The following is a 25,888-nucleotide window of genomic DNA, read 5'->3' as shown; positions in this document are numbered from 1 at the left end:
CATGATGAGTGTCATAATACCATGATGAGTGTCGTAAGACCATAGTCACTGTGAGTGTCAAAAGACCATGGTGAGAGTCATAAGACCATGATCAGTGTCAAAAGACCATGATGAGTATCATAAGATCATGATGAGTGTCAAAAAAACATGAGTGTCAAAAGACCATAAGTATCATAAGACCATGATGAATGCCAGAAGATAATGATGAGTGTCAAAAGACCATGATGAGTGTCATAAAACCATGATGAGTGTCATAAGACTAAAATGAGTGCCATAAAACCATGATGAGTTTCAAAAGACCATGATGGGTGTCATAAGACCATGATGAGTGTCATAAGACTAAAATGAGTGCCATAAAACCATGATGAGTTTCAAAAGACCATGATGGGTGTCATAAGACCATGGTGAGTTTCAAATGACCATGATGAGTGTCCTAAGACCATGATGGGTGTCATAAGACCAAGATGGATGTCCTAAGACTATGATGGATGTCATAAGACCATGGTGAGTATCATAAGACCATGATGAGTGTCAAAAGGCATTCAAAACAGTAAGTACTAAATCTTAACATTAAGGCTGTTTTCAAATGGAAATGAAAAATGATAACTGTTGTTACATTTAATAAGCATATTAACACAATGAACCTGCCAAATTGCATCAGAATATGTTGAATGGTTCCTGAACTATGCAGGTTACAAGGATCGGCTGTAGAGGATATTTAATAATGATTTGATAAATGGGCAATTACTCTGCAAAAATTGGACCTAAAAAGTCAAAACCATAAAAGGGTACATCTGCATGTAATATGCAGTGCACCTACCTAATGGCATCCAATAGTAGTTAAGGGTTGCAGATCTATGGTGGTTGCATGCAACTTTCTTCATGAAGATATAAATTGAGTTGTTGTTGTGGGGTTTAATGCCATTTTTCAGTACAAGATAGGCTATACATGGTGGCCAGTATAACTGGTGGAGGAAGAACCCCGGAAAACCCTGGGAAGAACCACAGACCCACGAGAAGCTACTGGCAGGTTTTCTCACGTACCCACATTAGCTGAGCCTGAGACTTGAACCCACAAAGACAGAGGTGAGATGGCAGTGACCTGGAACGCTGATCACTTTAGAACACTCAGCTACTCGGGGCCCCATAAAGTGAGTTAAGAAGAGCCATAACTCAATTCAAAAAGGAACTGATGAGAAAAACATCCATAATGCACATCAATGGCCATGAGAGTGTACAAGCCAAATTACATCAGACTATACTGAATGATTTCTGAACTATGCTGGTTACACTGATCTGCTGTAGTGGAGTTGCGATAGTGATGGAAAAAGGGCAATAACTCCATCAAAGTTGGGTCTGAAAAGATGAAAACTTTAAAAGGCACTTCATTTATTAACTGGTAGTCAATTGCATGTAAGGGTTGCAGAGAGGTACTGATAACAAGAAGTATCAGTCAACAGACAGACTAAACTCTGGTTCTTTGACATGGTAAATGCTAACCCCTAAGGTCATTCCTTATCTCCTACAATAACCTTTCCATATTCTGCTTTTATCTGCAGGTTCTTTTTCTGCTTCATTAATCCATAAAGGTTAAAATGAAGTCATCATTTCAATTTCATTTTAAATTTGTGTACCACATCTAGGGGAAGAACTTGATCAATATTCCTGTTATTATTCTTCTTTCTTTCTTTCATTTTTTACGTACAATAATTGTCTAAATTTTTCTATATCCTTTTTCCAGCTTTTGAAGGATTTGTGACAATGTTATAGCTTGTAATATGCTTGGAGTCAAATTTAAAATGAACAGTACTCACACAGCCCTTTATGATACTTCCTTGTTTGACACATCACAAGTTAATAAACAACAACTCCGTTTTCCCTATTTTTCATCACAAGTTGTGACTATCTATATGTTGCACAAAAAACCCATGTTCTTTTATCTGAAATGACTGTTCAATCAATACACTGTAATTGTAATATAATGACATCAGACACAGCAGCAAACCAAGCCTAAATCAAGGGAGATAATGCATTCTTTAATTTTAGAGAATCTAACACATCACATTTAAGTGGAAAATTTCAGGAAACAGGTATATAACTTTACCAGAGAAGTGTATTTTTAATTTACACATATTGTTAAAAAAACAAGAGCAGGGCAAATTTACTTACTTACTCCAAAGTTAACCTTGAAGCCTTTGAACATAGATGAAACTTTGGATATATGTTGATGAAACAATTTTCAGCAAAATCCTAAATGTGTTTAATTCTCTCTTTTTACTGAGTGATGTTATTCAAAATAAAAATTATACATGTTGCAGACTTGAGCAAGGAAAAGGTTTGCACTAACAGAGTCAAATTTCATGCTCAACACAGTTCATGACTGTGAAGGCATATGTTATAGAACCATTAAGTTCTGACTGGTTTTCTCTTGACTGTTTGAAACGAGTCTCTAAGTCGACATTTGTCATTGAACCAGTCTATTCATGGAAATCTTCTTTTGAAACTAACAGTCTGTCTTCAAATATGATCTCACTAACTGGTTTCAAATAAGTATCAATCACAACTGTAAATAATGGTTGCTTATCATAATTTTTCATTGTGGGAGTAATTATGAAACTGCAATGACACTGTAAAATAATAATGGCAGAATTTTAGAAGAGATGAACTTACAAGAACCAGTCCACAGCCAGAATGATGCTGATATCTTCCACAGGAAGTCCCACTGATGTCAGGACCATCAGCATTGTAACCAGTCCAGCACTAGGAATGGCCGCTGCACCAATAGATGCACATGTGGCTGTTAGGCTGAAATGTATGCAACTTTTATTTTAATTTTTATTTTGTACTTATTAACCTGGCCCCTCCTATATTCATGGTAGTTAATATTCATCTGTTATTATACAAGAAGAACATGTACTTTTATCAGCATTATCAAAATATATATTTTATTAACTTCTGAAGAACACATGAAGAGCTTTCATTTTTGAGCTAAAAAGTTCTGTCTCCATAGAAAACATGACCTGATATCTCCATCTTGTTTAAAACAGGTGATGCAATCCAATATTTGCAATATTAAGTAAATTTAACTCATCATTAACCAGCTGTTGATATTTTTAATAGGTTTAGTGATGGAAAAACCAGAATAATGATAAAATATGCAAAATGCTACCGTATTTCATTAAGAAAAAACTAAATTAGGTAACTGAACAAAAAATATATTTAAACTCTAAATGGATTGAAGCACTGTTTAAAATTATTACCATAAATATGTAATTTGTTTCTCAATCTTTCTAAAGTCTCTTTTCTTGCTATATCTTCAAGCTTAAAGTTATATTTTCTATTTATTATTATTGCTTTAATTTATACAAGGCAAATGTGCAAAGAGGTGTTCATGTCATATTTTGCTATAATTTCAATGTGATCACTCTCCACCTTTGCTAATTCCTGGTGGACTTTGGTGCATTTACTTAGTTTTTAGTTAATTTATACCACTGATATATTTCTCATAAATAAGATTGATTTGATTATACATGCAAGCACAAAATGGAAAGACATATATGCAGATAGATATATACATAATTTTGTATATATATAATGGTACTCATGCATCATCATCATCATCATCATCATCATCAATATCATCATCTATTAAAATGCTGAAAATAGAGTCCTTTAACTATATATTTAACAAATTAATGTCTGACCATTAATATCTCCCGTATGTTTATATATGTAGTGATCTCACTGTATGTGAATCATGTGATCAGTGCATAGTCAATGCAAGCAATGTAAGCAGACGATCAGAAGATGAGACATTTACACATGGAGGATTCTTATTATCAATATTTTGTACAGGGTTTATTGATGGGGGAAAAAATACTTCAAGCGGTACATGTATACAGTCTGCATTTAATTTTTCTTAACAAATTTCTCTTGAGAAAGACAATTCTTCTGTTATCAAGCAATGCTACAACAAGTACACATGTTTAGAATCATGTGACTACTACAGCAACAGAAACAGCTGGATACAAAATCTTTGATGCTTCTGGCTACTGCAAATTTAGGCATGATGAAAAATTAGGAAGTATACAAAACAATTATCAAATTTGTGCTAATGGTTGTTTATGGTGAAAGTGAAACCATGCAATGCTGCCCCACCCACCCACCCTTTGATTTTACTGACATTTCTCCATATGAGGATACTCTCTGTCAGATTTTTATTGTTAATAATAGTGTTCTTATCTGATGGCATAGAAGGTTTATTTCTACATGCCATGATGTTTTTGGTCTAATTCAATGAAGAGGTCACGTAAAGTTTTCATTATATATAGTAATGGTTGCCATATTTGATGGCAGGTCAGCTTTATATGCCTAGTGGCACACACATACAGCTTTATTTGTACACAGCTTTATTTGTACATATTTATACTGCTGTAATGCCAAGATGCCTTCAGTCAAATTCGGATGAGCACTTGAGTGAAGATTTTTTTTATAGGATTTTTCTATTAATAGTAATTGTAGCCACATTTGATGGCAAGATTAGCATCATTTGCATAAAACTGAAAGGGCTTCATGCCAGGACATTGTCAAATGGTCAGATGATCTGTTGAGTGGCTTTTGAGCTGAAGATGTTTGAAGGTTTTTCTATCTTTAGTAACAACAGTCATATTTAATTACAAATCATCATCCATTGTACCATTTAGTGTGGTCTTCATGACAGGTTTGAAATTTACAAATTTGGTTGAAATTAGTCCAGTGGGTTTTGAGAAAATACTGAAAATAGCAAATGTTGGCAGGCTTGTGATGCAAAGGCGAAAGGGCTATATGGCTTAACCAGGCAAAATATTAATATTCAAGAATAAATTTATTGATCAAGAAGAAGTGACTGTCCCTCACGTAGTTATATAAAAAAGAAAATTGGAACATTTTGACTCTAAATCTTTCAATGACTAACAAAAATGCTTCCTGGACAGAAATTGCTATTGACTCCCACAAATGCTGAATATTGATCACACTTGATTCCTGTATGGGCAAGCCTGCCTCGTACAGCTTGTTGAACTGATGACTTGAGATGACTTGATAAAGTGACAGACTCATAAGGATGAAGAATAGGAGAAAATGAAATACAGCTAAAGACACAATAGGATGTGAAATTCCATTTACTGGACTACTGCTTTAATATAAAACTTAAAACCTTTTATTTTTCTGGTTTTTTTAAATTCAGTCTGGACAGTGATGGTATTTATAGCATATGCACATGACCTTTTTCATCTCATGATGACTTGTGCACTAAATTCAGTGAAATTTTATGTTGGCTAATTTTTTGTATCTGTCTCATGATAAGTCCATGCAGACAGACTTATAACTACCTCATGATAAGACTATGTGGATAGACTTGTATCTCATGATAAGTCCATGTGGATACACTTATATGTATCTCATGGTAAGTCCATGTGGATAGACTTGTATGTATCTCATGACAAGTCCTTGTGGAATGACTTGTATCTATCTCATAATAAGCCCCTGAGACCAAACTTGTACCTATCTCATTATAAATCTATGGGGCCTTAAACTTGTATCTATTTTATAAATCCTTGTGATCAAACCTGTATCTGTCTAATGACAAGACATTGGAATTAAACTTGTATCTGTCTCATGAGAAGACCTTAGGGACAGACTTTTATCTGTCTTATAATAATCTCATGGGGCCAGACATGTATTTATCTCATGAAAAGCCCTTGTGGCCAAGCTAGCATCCATCTCATGATAAGGCCATGGGCTTAAACTTGTATCTATCTCATGATAAGACTATGGGCTTCAACATGTATCTGTATTATGAGAAGACCATGGGGCCAGACTTGTATCTATCTCATGAAAAGCAACAAGACCATATGGTCACACTTATATCTATCCCATGATCAGACCATGAAGCAAATTTGTATCTATCTCATGATAAGACTATAAGGTCAAACTTGTATCTATCTCATGATCAGACCATGAAGCCATACTTGTACCTATCTCATGATAAGACTCTAAGATCAAACTTGTTTCTACACACACCAGACAGAAAAGACAGGTCAAGTGATTTGCAAAATTTGGTAAGGAACTTTGATTAAAAAATTGGAGGAATTTTGTCAACTCATTTTTTAGTGTGCAAATAGTCAAAAATGAAATGTTCTGAATATTTTGTTAATATTACAACATGTACATCATTCTGACATCAGTCTTTTCACTGTAACTTGTTGCTATTCATGCTGTCCTTATTGGCACCACATGCTTGTTAAGCTTTCTTTGTAGGTCACTGCATGGATTATATTTATTGTGGTCCTCATCATTGTTCATCTCAACACCTAGAAGATGATATGTCATTGGATCTAGGTTTCCTCTTGAGTCAGCATGAATTTTCCTCAGAACAGAATCTCCTGTTTCAGTGTCTGCATAGGAATGTGTGGTATTAATAGAAGGGAACTTAGTCCAACAATAAGTTTAATTTTTTCCTGCCTGTGAGTAAGATTCAAGTTGCCAACTGCCTGCCAAAACTGCTCCAGATTTGTGTTATCTGGGTCAAATTTGGGAAGATCTTCTTTGAATCAACTTACAGGAATGGTAGAATGCATATTCATGTCCATTTAAACTTGATTCCAACTGCTTAAATTCCCGTTTCCATCTATTATTGAATTTCATGTCAGATTTCAGTTTGTTTAGATTTGTAGTTTTAGCACTGAGAGATAACTCATGCTTAGATATCAACAAAACCTTAAATGCCAATACCTGACCCACTTGTTGTCTGCCACCTGCAATCCAAGTAATGCTAATGGTCTTTAAATCTTTCTAAATGACTACTAATCACACACAGTATAATCCAGTCATTAATTGTAGGTTATTTTCTGCTGACTTAGCAATTAAAGTGTCATCCTTGAAGGTTAGCCAGCTCACAGACAGGAAGTCTACTGGAAATATTCTACATTGGAAGTAAGGTTTAAAAAAAAACATTTTGTTCAGGAATTTGTTTTGGTAATAATTTTAGGTATGCTGGAAATTTCAATGAGTGATGGTAGGTGAGGGACACACCTCATCTTAGAATCAAAACCCTACTGTTTTGGAAGATGTATCTAATGATAAACCCATGGGGCCAAACTTGCATCAATCTCATGATGAGACCATGGAACCAAACTTGCATCTATCTCATGATCAGGCCATGGAACGAAACTTACATCTATCTCATGAGACCATGAAACCAAACTTGCACATTATCTCATCATGAGACCATGGAACCAAACTTGCACATTATCTCATGATGAGACCATGGAACCAAACTTGCACATTATCTCATGATGAGACCATATGTAAAATGGTGAATAATATTATTGTGCTACAGCAGTTATTGTACTACAGCAATTTCCTAACATTTTGTGGAAGACAGGAATTATTAATGAGCATAGTTGTATCATGGAATAATTGTGTTAATTTAATCTACCTGATCGTGACAATTTGCCCAAATGACAAGTCTATCCCATTCATTTGAGCAATGAAGATTGGAGCCACAGCTTCATACAGAGCTGTACCATCCATATTGATTGTGGCACCCACTGGAAGCGCAAATCTGGTCACACGCTTATCTATGCCCAAATTCTCCTCAAGACATCGGAATGTCACAGGTAATGTGGCTGAGCTGAAATAGATAAGAAAGTTTTCAAACATTAAGAATCATGCATGAACCATCATCCTGCCCCACCTTTTAATGTCAAGCAGCTGATACACAGATAACCATGATAGCATTATACAATAACCACAAATCAAAGTTTGCATCACATTAAATCTAACTCATCTAAACATTACTGAATTTGTGTAACAGTGCCTATAATTTGTCTATATAGCCTTACATATAAAATTTCATCAAAATTTGCACCACTTTAAATCTAACTCATCTAAACATTACAAGATTTGCGTAAAAATGCCTATATGTTGTCTATATAGGCTTACATATAAAGTTTCATCAAAGTTTGCATCACATTAAATCTAACTCATGTAAACATTATAGGATTTGCATAACAGTGCCTATACATTGCCTATATAGGCCTACACATCAAGTTTCATCAAAGTTATTCAGAAATAAAGCTTCTGAGGTGGTATAAAGCTCCATCAAGAAAATGTAATATCACTTCATTTATCTGAGTAGATGTAATATTTTTCCCAAATCTCAAATCTTGCTGACAGATGCTCACATACCATGTTTCATCAAAATCAGTTCAGAAATATGAAGTCTTGAAGGTGGTAATAAGATAATCTGAAGGATCCATAATGCATGACATACTATATAAAATCAACCTGGACCATGCCATTAGCTACTTCATCAATATTTGGCCAGGTGAGCTACAAATTTGTTTCAGAATTGAAATCACTAAGTAAAATTTCTGACCATTTTAGGAGATTCGCTTTAGATATCATGCATGCATTTATACAAGAGTTTGCATTACAGAAAAACCATTTTAAATTGGTAAGAAATATACAAATTTGTCAAGCAAAAATACACCCTATAACATCACAATATATTATTGAGTGTGTCCAACATTTTTCAAAGGCTCAATGAAACCTAATTCATACATCACTGGCATTGTCAATCAGTGTCTTTTCCAACTTTCATGTAATCATCTTCTATTCCAAATAATTTTGTACTGTACTTGTTTCTGAATGGTGTTCTTTGCTGTTTGATTGGTCAAATCACAGCCAAGGTGGAACAATAGATATCAAATTGAGCCACAAAGCCTTGTGGTGTGTGGTTGTCAATTAAGGCAGCAATGTTTACCGAAATTTCTAAAAATATACATGATATACAATAACCAAAATGATACTGTTTAATAAAACTGATTTGAAATTCGATTCTTCTCTTTATCTGCTCATTACACTTACAGTTGACAACTATTTATATGAAAGCAATTGGCAATGTACATGCCTGTTTCATGTGCTGTACTTCCTTTGCCTTATATATATATATACACACACACACAGATATATATATATATATATATATATATATATATATATATATATATATATATATATATATATATATATATATATATATATATATATATATATATACACACACACACACACACATATATATATATACACACACACACAGGGGCCCCGAGTGGCCGAGTGGTCTAAAGCGCTCTTCGTTACGGATCACTGCCATCTCACCTCTGTCTGCGGCGGTTCGAGTCTAAGATTCAGCCAATGTGGGCATGTGAGAAAGCTTGCCAGTAGCTTCTCGTGGGTCGGTGGTTCTTTCCGGGGTTTTCCGGGTTCTTCCTCCACCATTAATACTGGCCGCCATGTATAGCCTATTGTGCTGAAAAATGGCGTTAAACCCCACAACAACAACAACAACAACAACAACACACACACACATATATATATCTATACACACACACATATGTACATATATATATATATATATATATATATATATATATATATATATATATATATATATATATATATATATATATATAGTTCCTTTGTAACTCACAGCCATGTGTTTGTCTGTTTACATGGTTCCCAATTCTGTAAACATTTACAGGCAGCAAGCTAAATAAAGCTGTTGATATGTGAAAACACTGCTGCCTTATTGATTATTAACTATTGTATAATGGACATTCAAAGTCCAGATCTTGTAAGAAAGCTAGGTATAAATGTTGACCTAGCTACATCAGACTCGTGCATGTTTGGGTGAGTCATAAAGAAGCCCAGTTAGTTGCCTGTCAGGCTTTTCCTAAATAACATGTATAAATTAAAATCAATAAAACTTCTACACCATCTCTCCACCAGATTGTCTGTATTATATAAAATCACAATGAATTTCTTTCAAACAAAGAATGTCAATGTCAAAGCAATGATTACATTAATTTGTTAAGAGAACCTTTTTTCCCTTTGTTTTAAGTCATATGTCTGAGCATTTTTGGTGGCTTTACTAACTTGTGTCGCTGAGAAAGACATGTAACTAACCTTGATGCTGTTGCCAGAGCTGTAAGCCAGGCCTGGAAAACCCCCTGGAAAAGCCTTAGTGGATTTTTACGGCAGATGACAAAGTAGATAAGAGGAAGAGTAACACCAGCATGAATGACCAGACCTGTGATGACTGTGATGATGTAAAGACCAAGGCGTCGTCCCACTTCTGATGGATCCTCAAGTTCCAGGACTTTACCAGCAATTAAAAACATGATACCAACAGGTGAATACCTGTAAAAAAAAGGTTTATTGATTGATCAATGTGGATGCCATTCATCAAAATTTGTACATTCAATGCATTAAGTACAAATGCAGCATAAAAGTTGAGCAAGAAATGAAGCTGTCAAAAGACAGCAAAGTTTTCTGGCTCATATGTATTCAGATATCCAAATAATTTTTTGTTTGGTGATACATTTCAATGTATAAACAAATATCCACTTTGATGGTTGTAAAAGCAGCATGGTACACAAATTCACATAAATATCGAAGGTGCACACAATCGTTGAGGTGTAAACTTACAGCAATAGTGATCTACTTTTGATGTTGCTGTGCAGTACTCCCCAGGATGCATAAACATATTAAATTTCATCGCTGTACAAGCAACAATGTGATAGAAGCTAACAAAATATAAGAAGAGCATATTGTTAACTGAATCCTAAAAAGTAGGTCACAGTCACCTATTTTTGATACAGTGGGTTTGTATGACTTAAGAATAAATCATGAAGGAAGTTTCATGACTGTACAAGCAACAATGTTGGAGAAACTGAATTCAGTGCATGTACATATTTATTTATATAAAAGTGCATTAAAACCCAATTTGACTGACTATGCTATGAGTGACAGCCTGTCATTTATGACTAAAGATGTCAAGATGTCAAGCACAGGTTCATTTTACAGTATATACACTAAACATGAGCAGGGGCCATGATTTGTGGCAAATATATGTTTCAACATTGCTACAAATCACTCTGTAGCAAACCCAGATACAAAGATTGAACTGAAAAGTTAGCTGGGAAATTTAACCAGGTAAATTAGGCAGGGATTGCAAATATGATACATACATTTAGTTCCTTTTCAGGTTTTATTTTTGACAAATTAGTGTGATTCTTGCAACTATGCATCCCAGAATAGACTCTAACTTATATACTTTTTAATCTCAACCAATAGCATGAAAAAGTCCACTATAGCATAGATCTAAACCAATAGCATGAAAAAGTCCACTATAGCATAGATCTCAACCAATAGCATGAAAAAGTCCTCTATAGCTTAGATCTAAACCAACAGCATGAAAAAGTCTACTATAGCATAGATCTAAACCAATAGCATGAAAAAGTCCACTATAGCATAGATCTAAACCAATAGCATGAAAATGTCCACTATAGCATAGATCTCAACCAATAGCATGAAAAAGTCCTCTATAGCTTAGATCTAAACCAACAGCATGAAAAAGTCTACTATAGCATAGATCTCAACCAATGGCATCTAAAAGTCCACTATAGCATAGATCTAAACCAACAGCATGAAAAAGTCCACTAAAGCACAGATCTCAACCAATAGCATGAAAAAAGTCCACTATAGCATAGATCTCAACCAATAGCATGAAAAAGTCCACTATAGCATAGATCTCAACCAATAGCATAAAAAGTCCATTATAGCATAGATCTCAACCAATAGCATGAAAAAGTCCACTAAGCATAGATCTCAACAGTTTTACTGTAGATACATATTTAGTAATTTTGCAGGTCTCTCCAAAGCAATAAGACCACAGCTATGTAACATAAATCTTTTGAACACTGGTAATGCTAAGCAAGTATTTTTTTAAACTAAAGAAACATACTTACTTGTGTATACCCGATAAGTTATATTCAACAGCAAACTGCACAGACCTAGATATTCCATCAAATGCAACCGCATATTTTGGTCCATGCAGTTTGATCAGATATATCTGTTGAACTAAGAACATAGGGACTAATCTACCAGCATGATATTGGCAGATCAGGATATTTATATTTGTTTGCAGTTGGAAATTACCTACAAACGTATATAGATAGTAACAAATGCAATCCAAGTGATCAGAAATTATCAGCATACATGAAAGAGCATGTGGCATTCAATTCCAGTTTGTGTTTCCCGCTAGAATGTGTGGTGGGGACATACATGAACAGTAACCAGGCTCTCTGTCCAGTTGTGTTTATTGAGTTGTTTGTGGAGACATGCATGCACAGGAACTAAGCTCTCTGTCCAGTTGTGTTGATTCACATTGGGTTGTTTGTGGAGACATGCATGCACAGTAACTAAGCTCTCTGTCCAGTTGTGTTGATTCACATTGAGTTGCTTGTGGAGACATACATACACAGGAACTAAGCTCTCTGTCCGGTTGTGTTGATTCACATTGAGTTGTTTGTGGAGATATACATACATAGTAACCAAGCTCTCTGTCTGGTCAAGTTGATTCGCATTGAGTTGTTTGTGGAGACATACATACACAGTAACCAAGCCCTCTGTCCAGTTGTGTTGATTCACACTGAGTTGTTTGTGGAGACATACATACACAGGAACTAAGCTCTCTGTCTGGTTGTGTTGATTCACATTGAGTTGTTTGTGGAGACATACATACACAGTAACCAAGCTCTCTGTCCAGTTGTGTTGATTCACACTGAGTTGTTTGTGGAAACATGCATGCACGGTAACAAAGCTCTCTGTCCAGTTGTGTTGATTCACATTGAGTTGTTTGTGGAAACATGCACGCACAGTAACTAAGCTCTCTGTCCGGTTGTGTTGATTCACATTGAGTTGTTTGTGGAGACATAAATACACAGTAACCAAGTTCTCTGTCCGGTCAAGTTGATTCTCATTAAGCTCTCTGTCCATCTGTGTTGATTCATATTAGGGTGTGTATGACATACATGCACAGTAGCCAAACTCTCTGTCCAGCCATGTTGATTCACACTGAAGTTGATGTTGGAGACATAACCAAGCTTTTTGTCCAGTCAAGCTGATTCACAGTGAGGTGCTATATGGGAGTCATGTTGGTTCATACTGAGGTGTCTGTGTGATTCATTTTGATTGACACAGAGGTGTCTGTGAGAGATACACAAGCACAGTAGCCAAACTCTGTCTAGCCATGTTGATTGACACTGATATGTCTGGGGGATTCATGTCGATTCACACAGAGGTGTCTGTGAGAGACATATATACACAGAAGCCAAACTCTCTGTCCAGCCATGTTTATTGACACTGATGATGTATGTGGGATTCATGTTGATTCACACAAAGGTGTCTGTGAGAGACATACACAGTAGCCAAACTCTGTCCAGCCATGTTGATTGACACTGATGTGTCTGTGGGATTCATGCCGATTCACAAAGAGGTGTCTGTGAGAGACATGCATACACCATTCCATAGCTTTCTTACACACATTTTGCTGCTCATTTACTAATTCATCAAAAATAAACAGAAACAAATATAAAATTTGTCAAATCTTCCTGCATGTAAATAACACAATACAGGTACTTTTCCTTCTACTTCAAACCTTATTGTCTAAATCCAACAATTGTTTACAGTGCAGTGTTTGAAAAGAAAAAAGTGAACTGAGCAGAAAAAAAAGCATAAAATGTGGTTATGGTTAAAAAAAATAATAATTATAATGATATGTAATAATGATGATGATGATAATAATAATAATAGTAATAATAAATAGTTTAATTTAGAAAGTAAGTTTACATAATTCCTGCTTGAAAGATGACAAATCAGGCGCTTCAGCTAAGCTGACTGCAAGAGAATTCCAAGGAATGACATATATGGGGAAGAAACTATATATTATTATTCTGCTCTTAAAATTGCTCAAAATTCTATACTTGAAACAGTTTTCTTGTCTTTTTCAGTATTAACAATACTTTTGGCAAATAATTTCATTCTCTTTACCACATGACAAGGACCATAGACCTCATCAACAATTGAGATATTGTCTCCTTATCGCATGACAAGTACCACAAGCTTCATGACAATATCATTTAAGTACATCTGTAAACTATTGAGATACTGTCTCCTTACCACATGACAAATACCACAAACTTCATGACAATATCATTTAAGTACATCAATAAACTATTGAGATATTGTCTCCTTACCACATGACAAGTACCACAAGCTTCATGACAATATCATTTAAGTACATCTATAAACTATTGAGATATTGTCTCCTTACCACATGATAAGTACCACAAGCTTCATGACAATATCTTTCAAGTACATCTATAAACTATTGATATATTGTCTCCTTACCACATGACAAGTACCACAAGCTTCATGACAATATCATTCAAGATGTTGAAGAACTTGACCATGACCTGACCCTCAGGTCCCATCTGCCCAAGAATGATAGCAAATCCCACACAGAAAGTGATCAGTCCTGAAATATAAATGCCATTAGATCAGTGTCTATTTCAAATCATGAAAGTGTTTAGAAATTTTCATATTTTTTCCTTTATTATAAGCAACATATTTATGACAATATAGTTTTTCAACTCACACCTATGTATATTGTTTGACAATGTTGCTGTTTACATGAATAATATTTTCATAAATTCAAATAAAAATGGCAAAATTTGAAAACCTGAATGCTCATGAAAATTTTGAGATCTACAGTATAACCTGGAGGAACATGCTGACATGAAGGAACCTTATGTTAACCTAGTATAGAATTATCAAAATCTTCTATTTAACTAGTAGAACATGATGTTAGTCTTATGCTAACCTAGTATAACATGATGGAAGTATTATATTAATCTAGTAGAGCATGATCAAAGTCTTATGCTAACCTAGTAGAACATGATGGAAGTCTTATGCTAACCTAGTAGAACATGATGGAAGTCTTATGCTAACCTAGTAGAACATGATGGAAGTCTTATATTAATCTAGTAGAACATGATGGAAGTCTTATATTAATCTAGTAGAGCATGATGGAAGTCTTATGCTAACCTAGTAGAACATGATGGAAGTCTTATGCTAACCTAGTATAACATGATGGAAGTATTATGCTAACCTAGTAGAACATGATTGAAGTATTATGCTAACCTAGTAGAACATGATGGAAGTCTTATATTAATCTAGTAGAACATGATGGAAGTATTATATTAATCTAGTAGAGCATGATGGAAGTCTTATGCTAACCTAGTAGAACATGATGGAAGTCTTATGCTAACCTAGTATAACATGATGGAAGTATTATGCTAACCTAGTAGAACATGATTGAAGTATTATGCTAACCTAGTAGAACATGATGGAAGTCTTATGCTAACCTAGTAGAACATGATGGAAATCTTATGCTAACCTAGTAGAACATGATGGAAGTATTATGCTAACCTAGTAGAACATGATGGAAGTATTATGCTAACCTAGTAGAACATGATGGAAGTTTTATGCTAACCTAGTAGAACATGATGTTAGTCTTATGCTAACCTAGTATAACATGATGGAAGTATTATATTAATCTAGTAGATCATGATCAAAGTCTTATGCTAACCTAGTAGAACATGATGGAAGTCTTATGCTAACCTAGTAGAACATTATGGAAGTCTTATGCTGACCTAGTAGAACATGATGGAAGTTTTATGCTAACCTAGTAGAACATGATGGAAGTCTTATGTTTACCAAGCGATGGAAGTTATATGCTAATCTAGTAGAACATGATGGAAATATATCTTTAGAGTGTAATCAACAATTGCATAGCACGTCTCTATCTTTTACATCTCAAGTAGCCATTGCTCACACCATCATTCACAAAATAAAAAATTCAAACTAAATTGATTTTAACCCCTTTCTAATTAAAGATGTTTTGCTTTCTGTTATCTTTATATTTGAACTTTTAATCTCATTATAATTTATAACTGTAACTTTTAAATGACACTATAGCCAGCATTGTGCCAGCACATTTTGAAACTGCCTACTTATCTACCAACTCACCCACCTACCTACCTACCCACCCACCTGCCCACCTAGCTAACTAATGTGACAGGGCATAACAGGTATAAAAATACAAGAAACATTATTTAATCTGATATCAATGTAATGAGTTAATAAGAATCAGAAATTTAAATTTTTGTATTATTTTTGTACTCACTGTTCTAAACATTTGCTTGATAAGCTATTATCATTGTCCAACCCTAGAAAACAGATATTATCATGTGAAAGTCACAGGCTTTGAGTAACCTTGGAGTAGTAGCAATCTACCAGTAAATTATCTGGATAGCCATACAGGTGGAGCCTCAAAATGAAATGCATACAACATGCAGTTCACTCATCTAATTCCTATGTGCATTCATATTTACAATACGATTAACCTGCTGGGGATAACATATCACAATATACAGTGGACAGCCATTAACATGGAAGGTTTACCACTGAATAAACATATCTATTCCTACTTCAAACTGCATTGGTCAAAAAAGTCTTCTGAATAGGCTAGGATATATAAGGATTTATCATGGATGAATCCATTGGATCATGTACACAAATATTTAACTCGTGTAGGTAAAGCATAAAATATCAGTGACCATCTCTGATTTTAAGGTTGTAGTAGTAACAAAGATGCACCCAATCATCAAGTTTCATGATTGGAATATAAATAACACAAAATTGTTACAAAAGTCACTGAAGTATAACGTATAAGGTCACAAAGACCTCTTTTTGCACTAAGGATATAGAAGTTATCAAGATGCATCCACTCACCAAGTTTCATCATTCTATGTGGAGTAGTATACATATAAAACTATTGTAATTATGAACACAATGTAAGGAAAGCAAGGAAAAAATGAAATATAGGTCATAATAGGACAGTCTTGTTGTACAGGTGTAGTATTAACAGAGATGTATATTATAATCAAGTTCATGATTCTAGCATGAACAGTGCCTGAGAAATGAACATCAAACACAAAATTTAAACAAGGTCGATTAAACATAAAATATGGGCCATAATGACTGACAATTGAAATGAGAACATAGTGCAAAATGTATCCCCAAGTTTCATGTTTTTAGGTAAGATAGTATGTATGCTGCATGCCAATTTAGTCATGAACTAAATGCAAAAAACACATCCTAATCATGTAAAATGTGAAATATAGTTCACAATGATCTGTTCTAGTATAGGTGTAGTACTAAGTACTAAATCACCTAGATTTAATGAATAAAACATGAACAGTAAAAACATGAAACTCAACAACCATCAGTGAAGTGTGACCTACTTTTAAGATTAAAGTGTAGTACTCATCAAGATGCCTCCTGTCAACAAGTTTCATGGTTCCTATATTTGGTCATGAATTAAATGCAAACATTTGACATAAACCTGTAAAATGTAGGTTACAATGACCTTTTGTTGTAAGGGTGAGGCACTAATACATATGCATACAATCATTTGTTTGATCATTCTGGCATGAATAATGGTTTAATTTGAGCCAAGGTAAATGTAGCAAGGGTGTAGCATTCAAGATGCATCCTCTCACCAAGTTTCATGAACTTGGAATGTTATGGTATATGTATACAGGTGATTAAAACCTATTTGGTTACAAGACAATTAGTGTAAAAACTTTACCAAAGTCAATAAAATGCGATAAGCTGGCCAACATAACCTTTTGTTATAAGGCTATAGCATTAATAATGATCCATATAATCATCTAGTTTGGTAATTCTACCATAAACAGAGTTTGAGAAAAAAAGCATAAATCATAAAATTTAACAAAAGTCAATAATGCATGAAATGTAGGTCACAGTAATATGTTTGTGATGAGGGTGTATTAGTCATCCAGCTGCATCCTGTCAGCAAGTTTCAAGAATTTTGGTATAACAGTAAATACAGTATACAAGGTACAAATAATCTGGTCATCAGCAAAATGCAAAAACTTAATCAAAACCAGCAAAATGGGAAATGTAGGTCACAGTGACATTCTTTGAGGCAAGGTGGGGTACCAGTTGAGGTGCATACAATCATATAAAGTGTGACCCCACTATAACATGGTAGTTGGGAGCCATAGAAGCCAGCCATGTTATAGATCGAACCATGTTATAAGCCTCTAGGTCAGTTAGCTGAAGAAAATGATGCATGCACCCCCAAAAATTTGCAGAGGAGGTAGGTAATAAATGCTGGCAGTAAAATACGTGCTTCATCGGCACAGTTACCATCTTAAATTGATGCATACTAAATGAGAAATACATCTGTAGTGAAAACAGAAGGCATATATAATAATTTACTTTATTTAGAGAACCACAAATTGGTACATATATGTGAATACTGTTTAGATATACATGTCTAATGTAATGCATGAATAGAGTATCAACACCATGTACTCCTGCAAATCTCATCACATTCATTGAATCCACAATACAAGTGATTCCATCGAAAATATGCACACAGATTTAAAATTTTCAATAATTTTGTCACAGGTCATATTAGTCTGAATTCAGTGGAAAAACGAAGCACAATCAATGACGAAGCACATTTACTTTTCAGTACATCCCAAGTTGGTAAAAGTTAGCTTGCATTTTAAGCCGCCGTTGGTTGCGTTCATAAGCTTAAACTTTTTTCCTGCAAAAAGAAAACTTTCACTTCACAGTTAACATGTTCCAGTCACATTGGAAAATGCACAACTCCATCAGATTCCATTACTTTTATTTAAGTTTGGTACTGAATTCCTTTGAAGAAAAGTTCTTTGTTTTTATTGAAGATTGTAGTCAACTTTCTTTGATGAAGGATGCATCCGTTATTGCAGTCACCGCTAAAAGACAGCTTTTGAGAACCAAACAAATGCCCATTTCTTATTGTGGCAGCAACATCAAATAATTGTATTGCATGATTGAGACTGTTTTCCATTTGCTGAGTATGTTTTCATAACAATTGGTGCTTCAAAGGTAATCTGTTTCCTTTGAAATTTAAGCAAACTATTTTATCTGGGTACATTTAAAAAAAAAAAGAATTGGCTGTCGTTTGGTCTATTCTAGTTACTGTTCCTCCCTGCCTAATGAATAAACCAATAAGTAAGATTTTTTTTTTTTTTTTGACATTTGTGGTAGCAGTGTGATGCTGCCTTCCACACATGCATCAGAATTTTAACAAAGGGTCAATGGACAATTGAGACGCAGGTGTTCTGGTCTGATGACAGGGATTATTACAGAAAATGTGAGTTTTCTGAAGGATTTAATTCTGAGTGAAAAGAAGAGGAATTTTACTTACCATCCACATACAAATGTCATTCTTTGTAAATATATTAATTGCTAGTCAGTAGCCGAAAATCCAGTGAAAGAAAGATTACAAGATAATGCCTTGTCTGGTTGATTTCCGTTACCAGTAATGTCAACAACAAAAAAGCGGATATTTCACAACATACAGAACTCATGCTAGATGTCAAGATAAGTGGTTTATGATATAACAATGGACTGTTTAGATGGTTTGTCAATATGGACAAAGAACTTGTTTATTTACCGATAGATAAATTTCAGTGTATTTTATATCCAGTTTGCAGCTTCCTTTAATGGGGCCTCTGAATTTCTCCACTCCAAACCAATGGTCGTACATACAAGTTTAAACAGCCAACAATGTAGCCAATAAAAAAAATCACCAGATGATATATTTTACCACCAATAAAGAAAAATCCAAGTTTGCAACATTGGCAAAGCCCTACGCAATCCCAGAATAAACTTTGTACACGTTATTTTTCATACTTTTAAGAAGAAAAACTACTTTTTCATGTATGCGAAAAATACATATAAAATTTCAGGAGCCATGTCACGATCATCTTGTATTATTCATACATGATCTCTTCCCCAAAATGATAAACTTTTAAACATTTTTGTACTTTTAAGAAAGATTTTTTTTTTCTGTACAAGAAAAATACATATATATGAAATTTGGGAGTCATACCACAACCATGTCATATACGAATTTGTGTGATAATGGAGCGTGCTATAGCGGGTCATACTGTAGTTTGATAATTCAAACCATAAACAGAGCTTGAGAAAAAGGCTTATGACACAAAATTTAACCAGAGTCAATGAAGTGTGAACTATGGGTAACTGTGACCTACTTTTGCAATGTGAGTGAAGTAATCATCCCCTCACCAAGTTTCATGATTCCAGGTATAACAGTACTTTTGCGGTGTGCAAAAAGAGTCTGATGTGAACACAAAAATTTAAAGCTAGAATGTAAAAAAAAAATGTACATGTATTTACAAAGCTAGTCCCCTCAGCCTCCTCCCCAGTCATAGGTGCCTTGCAACCCATTTTAAACCACTGCCTATAACCTAGGAAGATACTACAACTAACACACAGTGAGGCAGTACATTATATGCAGATGTGGATGTTGATAAATGTACAGGTGAGCTAATCGATGTTTCATTTATTGCTGAATAATGCATTTCCACATATTCTTTTCCCAGGGTATTTTGTCCCTTACATTAATTATATAATCTCAGAATGGACATGACTGACTTCAAGACAAAAATCTGCAAACAACATAAGCACCTAAATCTGAATTGCCAAACATGCTGTTGTATAAAACCATCTAAGTATTGTTCACCACTGGCTATCGCTAAAATGCCAGCAAAACTCAATTATATAAATTACTCCCATTCATCCAGTTTTTTCTGTGATACCTTGAAGTACTAAATAATGTATAGAATGCAGTTTTGGTAGATTTTCACAGGTTGCAGAAGAAGGAAAAATTATCATCATTTAATTAATAAGTAATACATTTCAACACTGGCATGAAAAAATTACATCTTGTTTGTCAAGGAGTAACATAGATGCTTCTAAATAATTTATTTGGCATTATCATCAAAACTTTGTCATCTGACTGTAAAAAAAAAAGCAAAATGCTTTTAAACATGGTGAAACAATGCCTAATTATAATAGTACAATGGCATAAGAATATTTGAATTGGCGTTCTTCTTGCAGGATATAAGACTATAATTTGACCATAACATCAAGCTCTCAGTATAGAAAAAAATCCACTTCCCTTTGCCACTCATCAAAATAAAGAGAATGAATAAATTTTTTTTTAGCCCTGTGACATATTTGAGTTTATAAAAAAAAAACATGATCAGATTATTGAGAATACTGATGGCTTGTTGGATTGAGATATGACATTAAAGAGGATTAAAGGAATGTACAAAAATTGCAAGATATTGATAATAATTTCTTTTGTATCAGCTAAAGAAATACCAATGTTCCTTTAAATGTATGCAGTCTAGATTATAGATGTTTAAGTCCTTCCATCTCTAACTTTCTTAACAGAAAATTTATTTTTAGTACACTTTGAGAGAAATAATTTAAGAAATTACCATTTATCAGCATTTTTCTCTTGAAATTATTAATAAGTTCTTCAAAGAAGTAGTCAAACTGTATCAAAAAAGATAACAACTCCGAGTCTAATGATTTCCTTCTAGGATAAGAATTTGAGTTATGTTCCTTTACATAGCTTGATTAACTTTTCAAGATCAAAAGTCCAAAATAACCAAATACAGAAACTGCCTTATTATTAGAAACACAGATTTTATGATTCTTAGTAACAGAAGAATAGACAGCATGCCATTAGCTTGGGAGAGATCTGAAGCCCTCTAAGCCAAAGTCTTCTTAAATGAGAACTAACTTTATATTTCCTTAACCCTGTCAATTGTAATAAAATATTAGTGTAACAAGTAACTCACACCACAATATAAAAAGCAGGAAAACAATTAATACAGAAGAAAAATCTGCTCTGGTTAATGATCTGAATACCTTTGAGTATCATCAGTGATCTGAGGGATTATGGATGCTCAGACCCATAACCAGCCACATTAACAGATCCTAAGATGAAACAGCACCCTGTTTGCCTCCGCTGCTAAAATGGATACATTTCATCAGTGATGTATGAAGTTTAATGTCTGTAAAAGGGTTTTGAATAAAGATAGCCACTGATATTTGTGTTACAAATTCCATTATATCTCTATCTTTTTCATACTGCACCTTGAGCCAACAAAAAATTACATTACTGGAGAGAGAAATGTTTATAAACTGACGTCTTTTTAGAATGTAACAGATTCACCCAGTAAATTCCTTAAATTAGGTAGAACTCAGTGCAACATTTCTTTACCAGTATTGTTACACAAACATAATCATAATGGATAAAAATTTCCTTCAATTAAATCTGTATCAGTACAAACTCTCCCAAAGAATTTGGAGGAAATTACCATGCCAACATAAAAACACATCACTCACAGTTTCGGGTCTGATAAATATTTATATTAATTCTTGTCCATACTTGTAATTTTCTTGCCATTTCTACTGAGAATAATTGTTAATTATTACCCATGCTAAAATAGACTGCTCCAGTGGCCTAGTGGTTAGAGTGTCTGCCTCGTTGTGGGTTCAATCCTAGGCCGAGTCATACCAAAGACTTATACAAATTACACTAACAGCTGCCTCACTTGGTGCTCAGCAATAAGAGGTTAGTGTTAGGACTGGTCAGCTTTGTGTCAGGATAATGTGACTGGGTGGGACATTATGCTACATGTCTGTGGAATGATGCCCCAGTGACAGACATCACTATAAACTGCCACACTGCAGACATTGTAGTGATATGACTGATTTTTTTTAAAGCTACATCAAAAATCCAAATTACGCACACGCACACCCATGCTAAAAACATCATTATGAAGGAATGACTGGATTGGATTTTGTTAGCCTACCTTTAGAAAACATTCAGCCAGTCTTGATTTGAAAGAGTTTTTTCCAATGAGAGGATTTGCCCACGTTCACAAAATTCATTAGCTGCTCACCCTGTTCCCCAAGATAATTTTTATCTTATTAGAAATAATTTTGAAATCATTATTTATTTAGGTATCAGCTTCTGTGATATTTTTAAACATTTTTCCAGGTATCTGAATCTGTGGATGTGTCTGGAAAACAAGTATTCTTTAAAGGACAGAAAACCTTTGTTGGAATTTTAAATTTGTGTATGTGTCTGGAAAGATTATACTCTATAAATGACACAATATCTTTGTTTGAATTTTTTAAAATTTGTGTTACAGTCAAACCCAGACCTGCTAACCCTGACAAGCCTGTCTCAGTAAGGCAGTTGATTTTTTTCCATAAGATTGACCAGTTTTCAGTATGGTGTAACAAAATATCAGTAACTGCTATTGTAAAGCTAGAAAACGTAATTAAAATTTTGATGCATCGACGATATACATTATGTTCAACTGAAAAGTTTGTAAAGTACACGTAGACTTTATTTACCACTAGTACAGTTGCACATTAAACTCTAGTTCCAAACACTATGCAGCTCAATGGCTTGGTGCTATCTCTCAACTTGACATACTTCTTGGAAATTCCTAGTCCTACCATGTAAGACATAGCACATGTTGTTTTTGTTTTAGTGCAATCACCCCCAGAACAAAACTATTAGGTGATGTGTCATACATTGTAGGACTAGGAAATTCCTTTCCATTTCACATGATGATGGCAATCATATCTCCCGCCATGAGTCATACTCACATTTGCATGTGATGTCCAATAAACATAATTGTGTCCTTTCCAGCTTTTATTCACAAGAATATAAATACTCCTTTTTATTCTTCTGTGTCGATTATTACCACTTTTCTAGAAGCATATTTTCCCTTTCATCTTAAACATGCATCGCTTTCTGGACACCTTTTTAAAAACTTTATAATCAACAGTTTGATCATGCAGACACTTAGCATGAACAAATAGGTACAATTTAAAGCATCTGGAGTGCTGATGTAAAGTTAGTCTGGTTCCCTGACTAATTTCACTAATTCTAAGTTGAAACCCGGATCCAAATAAGATACAGATGAACCAATTATCGGGATTTGGCAGCAATGATCATTTTTCTGTAGTTTTTGCTAGTATGCCATAAATCCATATTTTAAGGGTAATTTTTGTAAGACTTACAGCAAAATCATAGAGTTGGCAGGTCTGCAAACCTGGTTATCTTGATTATATCGGAGATGTAAAAAAATTGTTTACCTAACCGGGTCCTGAGATATCAGGCTTGAACAAATGTACTGCAGAACAATGATTATGCATCTGAAGTACAAAAAATGAGGAGTTTTGTTTCTAAAAATAAATGGCATTTCTAATGCACAGTAAAAATAATAATTTAGTCATGCCAAGGTTGCAGAAAGAAAGATTGGAGGTCTTTTAAATGAGCTTAAGTAACAAGTCACACATTATTACAACACTTAAGTTACTGTAACAATGTCAGTGGTTTAAAGTTGATTTTATTTCCCTGTGGATAGCCTCACCCCTTTGGTAGCCTCAGCAAGGCAATAGTTTTCTCACACTGACCAAAATCTAGGCCAATTTTATTTTGTTAGTGTTGACCTTAACTAGCAGCAAAATGTAACTGACCAAAGTTGTACGTGAAAATTGATCTTAGGTTCCTTTATATCATTATATGCCAGATTTTACCGATATAATTTGCCTCTGTACTGGAAGAAAGATGAGGCTCTCAGTGTTCATGTACTGAAAAACTGTAAAATGTGTTTAAAATCATTAAAGTTATCTGTCTCGACATCAAAATTCTATAAGAACCCAACTTATTCTATTCATGCAGTTATAACTGATATCACTCCTGGCTTTGATCAGTGACTGTTGGCAACAACAGAGTACCAGAAGGAGAGTCAGCGTATCACTTTGATGGACTGCAAGACTTTGACATTCGAATCAAGATAAAACAATACAAATGAAAGCGCTCCTCTTTCTGTTTCATACTTCTATCAGTCACTTTCTGATTCATTGCAATTACGTTGAAGAATCTGTAATCATGGCACAGCATTTTAAAAAAATAATGGGTGCTATAGATTTTTTTACAATACCAATGGTGCTTTTATTTATTCTTGTTCAAAACAAATTTATAACCATGTGTTGGGGGGATGCCAGTTTGGTCTGGAAATTTGACAGTTTCTATTTATAGACAATTGTAAGATTGCAAGTCACATGACCTAGCCATTCTGAAGTTGAAGGCTACACTTACACCAAGCATGAAAACATTTTAGCTATTTACTTTATGAGTGAACTCTGAACCAAAGTTGTTACTAGTGTATGGATTAAGTTGGTAACTGACTGTAATGATATTGGAATGGGATTATACTAAAGTTTGTTCCACAAAGCATCGTGAATTTTATCCTATCTGTAAAGTCTGTAAATTTTCAGGGTAACATTATTAAATGTAGCTTAAAGTACCTAATTCATTTCAAATAAATAGTAAAAAATTAATTAGGTAGTTTTAGTTACATTTTATTATGTTTACCTGATAATTACTGAGTTACAGATAAGATAAAATTTGTGATGCGGTGGAACGAACTGTAGAGTCATGGTGTTGACATGTGATGGTGTCCGTTCTGAATGCAGCTCCTGTAAAGGTCAGAAATGCATTTATTTGATTTTGTTGCTCTAAATTATTGTTTACAACATAATTTTCTACACTCTATGAAAGTGATAAACCATGCATTGATGAGATTTGTTGATTGGCATTTGTATGGGTAAAATTTGGTCTTGTACCAACTTTTTGCTGTAAAATTTCTCTGAGATGGACATTAAAAGTTGCATTCATCAAATTAAGTGGGTCCACATGTTACTTAGGACTGAAACTTATAAATGACATAACGGGGTTATCGACTTAACAAGGGTCAAGATAAGTGGGGGAAAACTAGCATAGCATAGAAGGATTTTTTGGGGACCAGACCAAAATGCTTCACAAACGGGTTTTCAAGCTAACCAAGGTCGAGATAAGTGCAATTTAATATATATAAGAGATATTTGAAAATTGCTTAATATTTTTTTAGATTTTTTTCTTTGAACCTGTCAATAAATTTAATGTTGATCA

The 25,888-nt window shown here is 34.2% G+C and overlaps 1 protein-coding gene across 6 annotated transcripts in view; it reads right to left on the bottom strand.

The window, feature by feature from the left end:
* LOC149797265 (excitatory amino acid transporter-like) overlaps positions 1-25,888 on the bottom strand; it is an 81,667-nt gene that overhangs the window by 6,198 nt on the left and 49,581 nt on the right. For all 6 annotated transcript variants that reach the window (XM_089961972.1, XM_089961970.1, XM_089961969.1 and 3 more), the window contains exons 6-9: positions 14,299-14,425; positions 10,012-10,245; positions 7,478-7,672; positions 2,671-2,805 (exon numbers count right to left, since the gene is read on the bottom strand). In XM_089961972.1, the coding sequence (XP_089818098.1) occupies positions 2,671-2,805; positions 7,478-7,672; positions 10,012-10,245; positions 14,299-14,425 (691 nt within the window). The remainder of the gene's footprint in view (positions 1-2,670; positions 2,806-7,477; positions 7,673-10,011; positions 10,246-14,298; positions 14,426-25,888) is intronic.

Source organism: Sinohyriopsis cumingii, chromosome 6, assembly GCF_028554795.1.
Source record: "Sinohyriopsis cumingii isolate HCF-2022 chromosome 6, ASM2855479v2, whole genome shotgun sequence".
Classification (NCBI taxonomy): Eukaryota; Metazoa; Mollusca; class Bivalvia; order Unionida; family Unionidae; genus Sinohyriopsis; species Sinohyriopsis cumingii.
This window is presented reverse-complemented; position numbering and strand designations above follow the sequence as displayed.